The 16,361-nt window shown below is 33.1% G+C and overlaps 1 protein-coding gene across 1 annotated transcript in view; it reads left to right on the forward strand.

Moving 5' to 3' along the window:
- tcf7l1b (transcription factor 7 like 1b) overlaps nucleotides 1-16,361 on the forward strand; it is a 76,184-nt gene that overhangs the window by 49,903 nt on the left and 9,920 nt on the right. Inside the window, exons 5-7 of the mRNA XM_051117534.1 lie at nucleotides 13,300-13,432; nucleotides 13,512-13,614; nucleotides 13,713-13,796. Of these exons, the coding sequence (XP_050973491.1) occupies nucleotides 13,300-13,432; nucleotides 13,512-13,614; nucleotides 13,713-13,796 (320 nt within the window). The remainder of the gene's footprint in view (nucleotides 1-13,299; nucleotides 13,433-13,511; nucleotides 13,615-13,712; nucleotides 13,797-16,361) is intronic.

The following is a 16,361-nucleotide window of genomic DNA, read 5'->3' on the forward strand; positions in this document are numbered from 1 at the left end:
TTTTTAATCTCTTAATTCTGTTTTTCACAACTCTGCATTTATAGCTTGCAATTTAGCATTTATATCATAATTTTGCATTTATAACTTAATTTTGCATTTTAAAGTGGTAATTCTTACTTTTCTCAGAATTCTACATTCATGACTCACAATTAAACATTTGTAGCTTGCAATTCTGTTTTGCATCTCAATTCTGACTTTTCCCAAGTTTGAGTTCATATCTAACAATTGTAAGTTGTGAGTTTATATCTCAATTCTGAATTTACACCTTGCAGTTGTTTATATCTCATACTTCTGCGTTTATATCTTGTAGTTATTGACCTTTATCTCATAATTCTGTTCATCTTAGAATTACAAGATATAAATGCAGAATTACAAGATGAACAGAATTGTGAGAAACAATTGAGATAAAGGCATAGATATAAACGCAGAAGTATGAGATATAAACTGAATTACGAGATATAAACATATCTCTACATTTATGTCTCATAATTTTGCATTTCTCACAGTTCTGTTAATATCATAATTATGCATTTGTAATTATGCAACATTTGTAGCTTGCAATTATGTTTTGCACCTCAATTCTGAATTTTTTTTAGAATTGTGAGTTCAAATCTAACAATTGAGAGTTTTTGGCTCACAATTCAGAATTTACAGTTTGCAGTGATTTATATCTCGCAATCCTGTATATATCGTAATTATGCGTCTTCATCTCATAATTCTGCATTTTTCACAATTCTGTTTATATCTTGTAATTATTTTGCATTTATATCTCGTAATTATGCGTTTATGTCATTTATATCTCATACTGCTGCCTCTATATTGCGCAATTCTGACTTTTTTATGCAATTCTGAGGAAACAAGTCTGAAATTTATTTTTTCTTCTTGTGGCAGAAACAAGGTTGCATTCCCTTATGTCATTTCAATCCTATAAGACTTTCATTTATATTCAGAACATATATTTGATATTCTATCATTTTTGTACGTGTAGTGAAAGCCCACACAACCAAAGATGTAAATAAAACAAAAGATTGCTAGTGTGTTTGTACTTTAAAATTTAATGTATAATTCAATGTGTTACACGCAGTTTCTTAGAAATTGCTAGTACGTTTCTCAAAGAGAGTAAAAAGTAAAACCTAAATGTAATCCGTATTAATAGAGGCACAATGACTTTATTGAACATAATAATTTATGCTTTCATTCATATATAAACATTGAACAATGCAGATACAAACACAACAGATAAAGTAAATGCAAAGTGCACATGAGCTTTGCGTTGATCAGTGTTTAAAAGCCTACATTAAATAGATTTATCTGATCAAGTGAATGTGTGTTCTTAAAATAAAACACTTGACTGCTATGGAAAACTTACCATGTCTTTACATTGTGAACTTTTTGAAACGGTAAAATGTTTGTGTGGAATAATAATATTTTAAGTTTCGTTCTGAAGATGAACAAAAGTATTATGGGTTTGAAATGACTCACTCCGTAAAGTCAGCATGAAATCAAAAGTGCTTCCATGCGTTTTTTGTTTTTTTTTTCCCTGATCTTATAGTGAATGATTCATTTATGCCTGTTTTTTTTCACCCCTGTACTTATTAATCAAAATATCTTTTCTCAAATTGAAACTTGCTCTTCTTGTTTTTGTTGATGCATGCAAGGCCACACTAAATTTGAGCAGATCACATCTATCAAATCAGATGTTTTTTTTCCCCTTCTATACCAAATCCCTGATGTGTGTTTAATAGTGGTGTCAGGTAATCTTTACTGACACACATAAAGGCTACCTGAGCTTGTATTGATTTGTGTAATTGATGTGGATGGCCATGCAAAGCATTTGTTAGTGCTGTTTGCTGTGCACTGAGAACAGCTATTCTGCAGCCTAGGGTTTCCAACTTATAATGTATTTGAGAACGAAGTTTATTCATTTTCTACCTGGTCACTTATCAAGCAGTTTAGGTTGCCTGCAGGTACATTACAAGCAATGAAAGCCATTTTCCCATAGTGATTCTGGCTCAAACCTGAATGTGTGGTACATATATGCCACTCCTTAGTGTACAGTGATCGCTGTTGGATAAGATTAAGCTTCCCTGTTGGGCAGATCTGTGTGAATTCCAGTCAGGCTGGTTGGGAGGTCGTGAGGTTGCAGGATGGTTTGTGTCCTTAGCAGACCTGTGTGGTTTGATTTTCTGGTGAGCTGATGAGAAGTGATAAATTTAACCAGAGCATTACATCGTGGCTGTGGTGGAGCGTAAGTGTGTGTGTGTCAGAATGAAACATGCAAACACACAACATGAGGAACTTCAGATGATGAGTGAGGCAGACTGACCCATACTAAACCGGTTTAAATGCCGAGTAGGCGAAAGAGTGACTTTTCTGCACACAGATACAGTCATCAGACTTTAAAAATCTTTAGTTCATGATTAATCAGTATTGTTTAATGTAAAATTTATTGTAACAAATCATTAACAAGCATTATAAAATGGTTATTCTACATTGAATTTAAGAAATGTTGTTTAATGTAAAATTTATTGTAAAACTTATTGTTAACAAACATTATAAAATAGATAATCCACACTGAATTTAAGAATAAAGTGTTTAATGTAAAACTTATTGTAAACATTATTGTTAACAAACATTATAAAATAGATAATCCACATTTAAGAGTTTAAAAATAGAAGTGTTGTTTATATGGAATTTATTGTAAAAATGGTCAACCAACATTATTAAAAACATAAAATAGATAATCCACACTGAATTTAAGAATAAAGTGTTGTTTAATGTAAAATGTATTGTAAAAATGTACAAACATTAAAATAATCCACATTGAATTTAAGAATAAAGTGGTGTTTAATGTACAATTTATTGTAAAAATGATTAACAAACATTATAAAATAGACAGTCCACATTAAGTGGTTTAAGAATAGTAAAAGTATTGTTTAATGTAAAATTTATTATAAAAAAAAAATTAACAAATGTTAGAAAATAGACAATCCACATTTAAGAATTGAAGAATAGAAAAGTGCTGTTTAATGTAAAATTTATTGTAAAAAAAAAAAAAAAAAAACTGTTAACAAACAAAATAGATTAGCATGGAATTTGAAAATAGTGTTGTTTAGTGTAAGATATATTGTAAAAATGAACAGACATTATCAAATAGTCCATATTTGGAAGTTTAAGAATAGAAAAGTGTTGTAAGAATTGTAAAAATTGCTTACAAATGTTATAAAAATGGATAATCCACATTTAAGAGTTTAAAAATAGAAAAGTGCTGTTTAATGTCAAATTTATTGTAAAACTTAACAAACATTCTGAAATAGATAATCCACATTTTTTTAATTTAAGTTGTTCGGTTAAATTTAAGTTGTTTAATGTAAAATTTATCGTAAAAACAAACAATATAATGTGGAATTTGAAGTGAATTTAACAATAGAAATAGTGGTAAATTATAAAAGAAATCAAATTAAAATTGTTTTTTGGCCATTTGTTTTATTGTTTTCTCTTTTTTTAAATTGTTTTTTGGCCATTAACTTTTTGTGAAAACGTAAGCTTAATAGTGTGTTTGTTGTTTGTTTGTTTTTTTGTCCAAAGTAAATGTTTAAAAAGTGCGTATTATATTTTATAATATATTTTAAATCTTCTATTTTAATTGAAGTGTGGTCCAAATACTTTTTGAGTCACCGTACATAAACTTAGTGAAGCAGAGTCCCATGACATTGTAAACAATTCGATTTTTCATGTATCTAATAATAAATATGATTAAGTCGTATGACTAATCGGAGCAATAAATTATTGAAGCGTTAGCTCATTAGCAGTTATTCCCAGCCTTTAAAGAACAGTTCAGCGACTTAGCAGCTATTAGTGGTTTTTAATGACTGATTTGTTGCTCTTACTCAGTCTGAATATCCTTGTGACAGAGAGACATAATAAATTGTGACATAATAAATACAGACGGATGACTGACAATGTCATCATTGAGTGTTTGGGAGCCAGAGGGCATTCAGTTGTGTGTGTGTTTGTTTCAGTCTCCTCTATCCAGCTCAGACTCGCTTTGTAACCCCTGAACTCTCTGTAACCTCTGAAGTGCACCATGAGATTGTCCTTAAAACACACAGAGAGCCTTGTCTCACGCCTATTCTGGTCATTAGGCCTTTATTGTATTTACTTAATATGATGTTATAAAATGCATGCACTCGCATTACGGGATCAGCAGAAAATGCGACGTGTCGTCGGGTAATGGCAATCAAATTAGCTGTACTTGAACAGCGAGTATTGAGGATTTGATGAGAACGCAGTCTTCCTTCCTGTGGCGTTCCTCCACCCGGACACCCCTCTGGCCCTTTTTACGGCCGACAGCTGGGGCGAAGGGATTTGCTTAACCTTGGTGTTGGCTGGAGGATTGTTTGAGAGCAACATCTGATCTTGAATGTCAGGCTGCGTTGAGGGGAATTTGCGTCAGGGCGTGAAGGGGGTGACTGAAGGGTGAGCTCAGGTGTGTCTTTATTTAAGGTTTTTTATTTATAGAGGAGAACGGCGCCATGAATATGACCTACGTGGAGTGAAAACTATCACCAAACAACAAGTGTCCACAGCCTACCTGAAAAATATCACGTGTGATACTAAAGATTGAGATCAGTTCTAATGTGCTGATCGTAGGTTGATCATTCGACATCTTTTTATTGTTGAAGTTGTTCGCTTATTCAGCCAATAAGAATAGCTTATTAAATAATTAAATAGCTTGTTAAATTGTATATATTTCGGCCAATGAAAATCCACACTAGAATATAACATTGTAACAGCTGTTGAAGACCAATTTATAGAAGCGGTTTATATCCCAGTTGCGACGACGTCCTTTGAATTGAAGCAATTCCTCATAATTGCTACTTTATTATCTCATAATTGTGACAACGACTTTTGAATTGCAACAATTTCTCGTAATCGCTACTTTATATCTCACAGTTTTGACAATTTCCTTTAAATTGCAACAAGTTGTCATAATTGCTACCTCAATCTCTCAATTGTGACTCTTCCTCTAAATTGCAACTTTTATTTCTTGTAATTGCTACTTTATATCTCACAACTGTGACGCATTCCTTTGAAATGCAACAATTTCTATAATTGCTACTTTATTATCTCATAGTAATGATGACGACTTTTGAATTGCAGCAGTTTCTTGTAATTGCTACCTTATATCTCTCAATTGCGAACTTTTCTCTAAATTGCACATTTAATTTTGTGTAATTGTTACTTTATATCTCGCAGTAGCAACAAATTCCGTTGAACTGCAACAATTTTCTCATAATTGCCCTATATATCTCAGTTGAGACGAAGTTCGAATTGCAATAGTTTCTCGTAATTGTTGCAACTGTGAGATATAAAGTACCTAGTATAGGAAATTGTTGCAGTTCAAAGGAATTAGCAACTGCTAATTTAAATATATATATATATATAAGTAGCTAATTTCTTTGAATTGCAACAGTTTCTCATAATTGTCACAACTGTGATATATAAAGTAGCAATTACGAGAAACTGTTGCAATTCACAAGAAATCATCTCAACTATGATATAAAGTAGCTGTGATGAGAAATGGTTGCGGTTTAAAAGAATTTGTTGCAACTGCGAGATATGAAGTAGCAAATTCTTTTGAATTGCAACAATTTCTCGCAATTGCTACATCATGGCTCTAAATTGCAACTTTATTTCTCATAATTGCTACTTTATATCTCCGTTCTGACAGATTCCTTTGAACTGCAAGTTTTTCGTAATTGTCGGAAGTGTGAGATACAAAGTAGCAGTTATGAGAAACTGTTGCACTTTACAAAGTCATCTCAACTGACATATAAAGTAGCTATTATAAGAAATTGTTGAAATTCAAAGGAATTTGTTGTAACCACGAGATACAAAGTAGCAAATTCCTTCAAATTGCAACATTTTCTCACCATTGCTACCTCATATTTCTAAATTGCGACTTTTCCTTGAAATTGCAACTTTATTTCTCATAATTGCTACCTTATTTCTCAGTTATGACGAATTCTTTTGAATTGCAACAGTTTCACATTGCTACTTTATCACAGTTGTAACAAACTCCTTTCAATTGCAGCAATTTTCACAATTGCTTCCTCTTTATTTCTCATTTGCGATTTTTTTTCCTCTAAATTGCAACTTTATTTCTCGTAATTGCTACTTTATTGGAGTTTTCCAGACTTCCTTTGAATTGCAACTATTTCTTGTAATTCCTTCTTTATATCTCAGTTTCTTTGAACTGCAACAAGTTGCTTATCTTATTTGCAACTTTATTTCTCATAATCGCTACTTTATCACGGTTATGACCTTATTCTTTCACAATTGCTACTTCATATCTCAGATCACAAATCTCTCCGAATTGTGATTCTTTCTTGCAATTATAGTTTACAAACACAATTTTAGGAAACTGCAATTATGAGAGATGTTCAGTTACATGAAAGTCACAATAACAGGAAACAAAAAAACATTTACTAATAGCAGCTTTTGTGTTTCTTTTTTCGTAATTGTGACTTTATATGTAATTTTATTCTTTTTATGCTTAATTTTATTCTTTTGATCTGAGGAAGAAACGTGTTGTGCCGTGTTTTGTGGTGCTCAGACATCATTTCCTGATGCTGTTCACCTTCTTTTCCTCAACATTTTATGTTCTCTCTTTACAATCCCAGTCAATTAGTGTAAAATTTCACATTTGACCTCCAAATACTGACAGCTGTACAAACAACAGAGTTGGATTAAACAAAAAAAATTTACTGTTAGTATTCATCCTTTATTTCCTTCCCAATCCCACATTCTCTCACAAACACACTCACATGCTGAGTTTTGTCAGATTGAGCCCATAAGGTCGCTATGCTAATGTGTTATTCTGTTCACTCCACAACGTTCAATAATTCAGGAGACAGGTTTGCTTGGTATTCTGCTGCACCACCTTTAGTGTGTGTGTCTGTCTGTGTGAATACAACGAAGCCCTCACTGTTTTACTGTGTGTCAGCATGTGATAAGCTAGGCCAGTTGATTAAGTTAGCCTAGTGACAAGGCCTCAGATGGGAAAGCTTTGTGGCTTGAGGATTGGGATCCATATTGTGCACAACCAACCACCGATTGCGTGGGAGTTTCTCAGTACAATACAGTGGAGAATTGTGGCTCTTAAAAGTAAGGAACAGTCACACATTTCCATGATCCTCTCTCTTTCTCACTCATTTTCTCTCAAACTTTTGAGATTTATGTTGCATAAGTCACTGAAAAAACCTAGACTCCCATGCACAAAAAAAAAAAAAAAAAACACTGAGATGTCATTAGCATGTAAAAAAAAATATATATGTGATCTTTAGTGTGTTAAAATGGACCTGTTTTTGTGCTCTGAAGCCTGTAGGTAGTGCTTTATGATTTCTGCAATGCTCTTCAGAATCAGAATTGGCTTTATTTGCCAAGTGTGCACAAAAACAAGAAATTTGTTGTTGTTGTTTTAATTTTTTTAAGGAGCTCTTGGTACATGCATACGAACAAATAAATTAATAATAATAATAATAATAATAATAATAATAATAATAATAGTAATAATAATAATGTATATGAATCTGGAACAGAAGATTTATGTGTATTATTTATGTGCAGATTTGTGCATTATTTACTCTATATACAGCTGTATAAAATATGCATATGCATTTACATAATATTGCAGTCTGCCAAATTAATTTGCTTTAGCTTGAAGTAATTATAACAGAAATACAGTATAGTATTATTGTGTAGTAGAATGTACCTTTCAATATTATAATTGTAACAATAATAGTTGTTGTTATTACTATTATTAATCTTTGTTTTAATCATCACAATTTTCTTTGATTTTATAATTTTAACAATTTTAACCTTTGTTGTGTAACGTTTGCTGTTTAATTTTTAATAATTTAATAATAATTGTTAACGTCTTGTCTTTTTTTGATTATTAGAAAAACTGAAATACAACAGAATTTCTAAAAAAGCAAAATATTTAATATTTAATAATTGCTGTTGTTTTTATGACTTCAGTTGAATAGACATTATTTGTGATCATTAAAATTTATTTACACCATTAAATTTAAATCCAAAAAAAAATCAAATTCAAAACACAGAATTTGGTAACAATAAAACTTAAATTAATAAATAAAACCCATTTCATAGGGCCTGAATAATATATTCTAAAATAAAATAAAATATCTGAAATTTATATTGAATATAAATATATACAATATATATTCAATATATATATATATATATATATATATAATATATTGAAATTCCATAATTTCAATTAATTTGAAGGCTTTTAACTATTTTTTTTTTTTTTTTTTTTTTTTTAATGAAAATAATTCCAAAATCTATTGAGATATATATATATATATATATATATATATATATATATATAAATATAAATATATAAATATATATAAATATAAATTTATTTTAATTTTTTTAGTTTCTGTCAGTGAATTTACAGTAAATTGTTTAAAATGAATGGTAGTTGCATTTCGGTAATTGTTTTTATTTGCATTTACATTAGATTTTGTGTCTGTGTGTGTAGCTGCTGTAGTACTAAAAATACTAAAAGTCTACCTAAGCTTTTTTGTGTTTGCCTGCTTGTGTGTGTGAGTGTGTGTGTGTGTGTTTGTCCCTCTAAATGCTGATGTCATGTTCTGCCCACTCTTACATCCGCTTCCTGCCTCAGTGACAAACAAGGCTCAGCTATCCCAGCATGCCATGCATTCTCCTTTTTTCCTCCTTTTCTTTTTCTGTCCTTTTTTTTTTTCTTCTTTTTTTTCAAAAAAAGACTCCTCAAAGACTCAGAACCTCCCACTGGAAAGGAGAGAGCAGCACACACACACACACACACACACAGAGGGCTCAGGAGGTTGTTTGGTTTGTTGGTTACTCTTGTACCCAGGGGCTGTTTGCCTAGTAATTTATCTCAGATGTGAAGGATTGAGAATCATGTTTGGCTGAGCAAAATCCTCCTACCCTCTTGAACACGCTCTCTTCTGCCCGGCCCAGCAGAGCCGTGCCCTCTTGGCCAGACCTCCACAGACCTCGGCCAGCTCCAGACCCACACTAACGGCGTTTAGCTCTCCCTTCTGCAGCTCTGATTTTTCATGTACTCTCACACTCGTGCCCTGTAGATAGCGAATACCAAAGTGCCCTCAACTTGGCAGTGACTGTTGGGAAATAGTTGACAGCTTGTTAGAGAATTTTAAAAGCTGTTGGGTCTTTCAGCACCACAGATTGACCGTTTCCGATGTAGTCTGCCCCCTGTTGACAGGATTTTGATCAAGACTTCAGAAAACAAAATATTAGACCATCATTCTGTCATTAATTACTCACCCTCATGTCATTTTAAACCTGTAAGACATCTTCAGAACACAAATGAAGATATTTTTGATGAAATCCGAGAGCTTTCTGATCCTGCATAGACAGCAACACAACTGACACGTTCACGGCCCAGAAAGGTAGTAGGGATATCGATAAAATAGTCCATGTGACATCAGTGCTTCAACCGTAATGTTATGAACTAAGTTCGTACAAGATGCTTAAACTTGAAAGTTCTTAAATTTGACTTTTTGAAATTTTAAGGCCTGAAAAACCCTTTAAAACATATCAATATTCATGAAGAGGTACTTGAAAAGTGCTGGAATTATTGAAAGGCAATGTATCACACAAAATTCACGTAATTTAAAAAAAAAACATACCTTTTTTGCTTATTTCAGTTAATGTAAGAAAACAATTGAGCTAAGCAAGTAGTAGTACTGACAGTGTCGTGTAAACATGACTGAAGATGCATAAACAGGAAGAGATGAATTGAATCAATTGAATCATTTACACGGGATCCGCTTTGATTGATTCGAACTTGTGACTTCGATCATTCATTTCAAGTGATTTACTGGCAAAAACCAGATCAAATTTAAAGAGCCATATCACAAATCATTTGTTTCAGGTCAGGACTTCAAATTGTGTATCGCGAATCATTTGATTTAGATTTAGATCAGGATCAGGATCATTTAGATCAGGACTTGGAGTGTGAATTGTGAATCATTTAGATCGGAACTTTGCATATTGTGAATCATTTGTTTCAAATCGGGATTTCAGTTTGCGCATAGCGAATCATTTGATTTATGCCGGAACGGGTTTGTGAATCATTTCGCGAACTGAATGATTCAAATCAATTGATTTGCGATATGCAAAATTCTGATTTAAATGATTCACGATTCACTTCAAGTCCTGATCTGAAATGATGGTTCGCGAATCATATGATTTACATCGGAACGGGTTTGTGAATCATTTACCAATCGAATTATTCCAATTGAATGATCTGCAATACGCAAAGTTCCAATCTAAATGATTTGTCATTCACACTCCAAGTCCTGATCTCAAATGATGGATCACGAATCATTTGATTTACATCAGAATGGGTTTGCGAAGTCCACACTCCAAGTCCTGTTCGCGAATCATTTGATTCAGATCGGGGCTCAGGTGCAGATTCGCGAATCATGTGTTTCATATCAGGATTTCTGAACGATTTTGCAAATCTTGTTTTTTTTAAATAGTAGAAAACATCAAACCATTAAGATAGTACTGTCATAAAAAAAACTAAGAAAAAAGGTATACACGAATACAAATCCCTTAAAAAAAAATTAACCGTGGTTTTACAATAGAAAAGTGTAGTATACATAATGTAATACTTCAGCAGTAATTCTTTGCATATGCTACGTTTTATTTTTGCCATTTTATTAGTATATATTTATTTATTGCTCTTTTTTGGAATTTGAGATTAAAGACATAAGTGATCTCTGATTTGAAGTCCTTGAATATCAAAAAAGTAGTGCTTGAAAATTCCTGGAATTTCATTTTACAGCATCTGTATGAACACTGTATAACCCTGTATGGTTTTTAAAATTTTTATATATGTATATAAATAATATAAAATAATATAATCAATTTCAATATTGGTATTTCTTAGTGTTACTTTTTTTTTCTTTTTTTTTCTTTTTGAAAAACAAACCGAATAAAATAACTGACTTGTTTTTCTCTGCATGTTACACTGGGATATCAGTTTTGTAACATTGGGGGAAAAAAAACACATTGTACTTTAAAAATAAACAACCAAAGTAGTTTGTCTGCATAACACCAAACCATTGTACCATTTTGACAGTATTCAATGTTATCTTGGCCACCCCATTGTCATGGAAATAAGGGTTGTGATGAGTAGGAGTGATGAGTGAGATGGTCTATATTTTCTTTCCTCACCTTATAAAGCAGTTGTGCTCACTCCCAAACTCCAGAATCGCATCGCTGTGGTTTCAGCAATGTTTTCAGGATGATGAAATATTGATGCAGTCATTCCACAGTCCTACAGATGTGCTGCCCGAACCACATCATCTCTCGCTCACTTTTGCTAACAAACAGAACTTAGTTTGTATAACTTTAGGCATTCGTGAAGATTCGGGTTTTGATTACAGTAAATGAATGTCATAATGACATTGCATGCGTGTGCATCATGCCCTATTGATGTGTAATGTGTCGTGTTGCGAGGAACATGTAAACAGGGCTTTGGCGTGGCATTGGGCGTGAGGCTTCCAGCATTCCTTGGTGCACGGCCAGATTGCTTCATGCTTGTCACACATACATGCAGATATATATCCTCACTTATATCCCCTCATATATAACCATTGACCTCTGTTTACCCCAAAACCATTGTTGTTTGATACACTTATCTGGTTCACTTAATCTGCTAAATACATAAATGTAAATTCACAGCACAACTAATTAAGCTAAAACAATGGCAAGTGTCTTTCAAGTATTTCTCAATTAAGCCATGCTTAAGTATCTGCTTCAGATTCTCAATTATTCAAGACAACAGTCGGTAGTAAAATAAAGAGCAAAGAAACTAATGACAAGCTATAAAGCAAATAGCCTAAAAACAAAAGAACAAAGATGCTAATTGAGTAAATGGTGTTTTATGGGTGTCTAGTTTGAGTCATACTTTTATAACACATACATTTGTATGTAAAAAACCAAAACTAATTAAATAGAGTGCAAGATTTTGGTTAAAATCCCATTAATTTTCTTTGTAGGGAAATTGATTTTCAACAGATTGTTAAAGATAGATATACTGTGAACTAAAATGTTGTTAATCAATGGTATATGCAGCTTTTATTAGACTATCAGCGGCAAGAATTCTTGCTTTAAAAAGAAAAACTACATTACCCTGTTCTATTTTAATATACTTTAAAATATAATTTATTCCTGTGATGCAAAGCTGAATTTTCAGCATCACTATTTTTTTTTTTTAAACAGAAATCTTTTCTAACAGTATAAGTCTTTATAGTCACTTTTTATCGATTTAACACGTCTTTTCTGAATAAAAGTATTCATTTCTTTCGGAAAAAAATTACTGACCCCAAACTTTGAACGTTAGTCTATATTGTTACAAAAGATTTCTATTTAAATAAATGCTGTTCTATTTATTTTGCTGTTTATTTATTTTATTTGTCAAAAAAAATCTTTAAAAATGCATCAGTGGTTCCCCCCCCCAAAAAAAACATTATATATATATATATATATATATATATATATATATATATATATATATATATATTTTATTTATTTATTTTTTTACATTTATTTACATGTATGTATATAAAGCAGCACAACTGTTTCCAACATTGATAATTAATCAGCATATTAGAATTATTTCTGAAGGATCATGTGGCACTGAAGACTGGAGTAATGATGCATAAAATTCATACATTTTATTTTAAACTATATTAAATTAAAGAAAAACTAAATTTCACAATATTACTTTTTTCTGTATTTTTTGTATGAAATAAACAGCCTTCATGAGCAGAAAACACTTCTTTAAAAAACATATATAAATGTTTTTTTTGTTGTTTGTTTGTTTTTTGTTTTTTTCAATAAAAGCTTGAAGTGTTTTGATTGACCTTGTAGCTTATAACTCTTAAAAGAAGACTTTTTTTTATTTCTATGGGGAAAAAAGAATGGGAAAAGAACTTACGGATGCAAGACAGCTGAAAAAGTGCTTGTGCACTGTTGCACTCCATAGAATTACTGACTTGGTCTTGAATTATTGAATTATTTGCTATAGTTATTCCCATTTCAAGCTCTTCAATTCACCAACTCTACGTGTAAGCAATAGTAATCCTCATACTTGCAAACTAAACTGATAAAAATGGTCTGTTTTGATTTTCTGTCCATATAAAGAGTCTGGATCTGACCCTCTCTCGTTCTCTTTTTCAGTCTAATAAGGTCCCGGTGGTCCAGCATGCTCACATGCACCCCCTGACCCCCCTCATCACCTACAGCAATGAACACTTTTCTCCAGGAACTCCTCCAGCCCACCTTTCGCCGGAGATCCTGGACCCAAAGACGGGTACTGCACACTCTACTTACACAGGTTTAACTAGACATTTTGTCTTTGGTCATGTGACTGACTGTTATCTCTGGTTCAGGTATTCCTCGGACCCCCCACCCTTCAGAGCTGTCTCCCTACTACCCTCTGTCCCCAGGAGCCGTGGGGCAGATCCCTCACCCATTAGGGTGGCTCGTCCCACAGTGAGTATCCTAAAGTCTGAAATAAACTCTACCCACACGCACTGATTCATACTGATTCGCTCTGATTCACCCTCTCTATCTCTCTCTGTGCATCTCAGGCAGGGTCAACCCATGTATCCCATCACCGCCGGAGGTTTCCGTCACCCTTACCCAGCTCTTGCTATGAATGCATCCATGTCCAGGTGAGTTTTGCAGATTCATTCTCCCATACACTCCCGGAAAAAAAGGTACAAAAGCTGCCGCTGGGGCTGTACTTTTTGATAGGTGCAAATATGAACCATTTAGGTACAAATATGTACACGTTAGGTACTATTATGTACCTTTAAGGTACTTCTATGCACCTTTAGGGATAAATAAGGTATAAAAGTATACCTTTCGAAAGGGTACTGTCCCAGTGACAGCTTTTGTAGCTTTTTTCTTTTCACAGAGTTTAATGTATTTCCATTTAAATTGAATAGGATACATTTAGCATATATTTCTCTCCATTTTTAAATTTAAAGGTTAAATTTCCCTGGGAATAAAGTTGTGGGGAAATGGAAGTAGCGGTAGTTTCCTATTTTACCTCTGTATATCAGCTGCACCATAACTCTGCTATTTCCAAACCAAGAAACATCCTTGGAAGGGTCTGTTTGGAGTTTATTTCACAATCGTACATGCTGAAATGCATCTGAATCGACACAAGAACTGCTCCTAATTTAGTGGTAGCACTGGATTAAATAAGAATGATCTGTACTGAGCTGCTCTTTGTGTGAGGGATTCTTGAATTATTCATAAAGAGTTCATAGTGATCAATAGTCCGTCCTCTTTCAGACCTTTACAACCATTGTCAGTACAAGCAAGTGCAAGCCCAGCCCTGCTCGTTTCTCCATTGGCATTTGTGTGATACAGACAAACTACAGCGTTTGATTAAATCCTTTCCATTTGGTCCTGAATTGAAAATAAATATTTGCTTTACAGTAAAGACAGCCATATGATTTAACATTACTCAGATTTCACAAGCATAAAATTGATTGTATATTGCCAAAAGTGTAGAAATATGATAAAGCACATCTCACACTGAAATCACTTTCAAACCCAGCAGTGCTGAAAGCTCCTACTGAAATTGATTCCTTAGCAAAAATTAGGGAAACAACAGTGAAATTCATACTTTCAATTTAAATTCTTCTTTTAAGGTGAGTCTGCTTTTCTAAGTAGCCTGCAGAATATCATTCGTTAATCATGTGGAAACTACACATGCAGTTAATGAAGTCTCTTCCTGTATCCATGTCCTGATGCCAACCAAATTAAGAGGGGAGTTTAATAAGAGTCAAAATGGAAAGAGAGAAACATTGGTCACTTTTTCTAGTTCTGGTTGATGACAGGCCTTCATTGTGCATTGGCCTCAGTAGAAGCTTTAAGTGCTGGGATCAGAACCGTGTCCCATTCAGCTGGTTGTAGGAAGTGGTTTCCATGCAGTTTGGTCTGGAGTGTCGTGCTTTTTGCGTTACCACAGTAACCCCACACTTCACCTGTAACAGGAGCGGATAAAGGAGCTTTTCAGCTCGTACTTTATTTGGACCGAATATGACACATGAATAGAAATAGGAGTGTGCTTTAGCCTAGGCACAGCATAGTTCACCCAAAAATGAAAATTCTGTCATTTATTCACCCTCAAGTAGTTGCAAACCTGTGAGTCTGCTGAAAACAGAAGATCTTTTGTAGAATGTTGGCAACCAAATAGTTCACGGTAGCCATTGACTTCCATAGTATTTTTTATTTATTTTTTTTACATACTATAGAAGTCAGTGGGTAACCAGCAAAGGTTCGGTTACCAACATATGTGACCCTGGGCCATAAACCAAACTAAATATTGAGAAAATTGCCTTTGAAGTTGTCCAAATGACATTCTTAGCAATGCATATTGCTAATCAAAAATTAAGTTTTGATATATTTACAGTAGGAAATTTACAAAATATTATGTCCAGGGTCACATATGTCAAAATATTTTATGTGCCACAGAAGACAAACTTAGATAAGTTGAGTGTAAGTAAATGATTATTCATTTTTTTTAACGTGAATCAAAAATGAAAATTACCCTATGATTTATTCACCCTCAAGATATCCTAGGTGTATATGACTTTCTTCTTTCAGTCAAATACAATCAGTGTTACATTAAAAAATGTCCTGGCTCTTCCAAGATTTATAATGGCAGTGAATGGGTGTTGAGATTTTAAACTTCGATGAACTACATCCAGCCATCATAAAAGTGCTAAACACAGCCCTGGGGGGTTAATAAAGCCTTCTGAAGTGAATCGATGCATTTGTGTAAGAAAAATATACTTTATAAACCATAATCTCTAGCTTTCACTAACTTTCGTACACACATTCACAAAAGATTGCAGTTTATAAAGTTTTATGGATATTTGTATTACAAAAATGCATCGATACTCTTCAGAAGGCCTTTATTAACCCCCTGGAGCTGTGTGTAGCACTTTTGTGATTGATGAACGAACTTTATTGTAGTTTAAAATCTCAACACCCATTCACTGCCATTATAAATCTTGAAAGAGCCAGGACATTTTTAAATATAACTCAGACTGTATTCATTTGAAAGATGAAAGTCATATACACCCAAGACGGCTTGAGAATAAATCATAGGGTAATTTTCATTTTTGGGTGAACTGTCCCTTTAAGGTCTATCTTTAGGTTTGTAATTATTATCATGGGACGTTTGAGTAGTTCTGAGATGTTTAAGGGTTAAAGGTCAA

The sequence above is a fragment of the Labeo rohita genome, chromosome 8, assembly GCF_022985175.1.
Source record: "Labeo rohita strain BAU-BD-2019 chromosome 8, IGBB_LRoh.1.0, whole genome shotgun sequence".
Classification (NCBI taxonomy): Eukaryota; Metazoa; Chordata; class Actinopteri; order Cypriniformes; family Cyprinidae; genus Labeo; species Labeo rohita.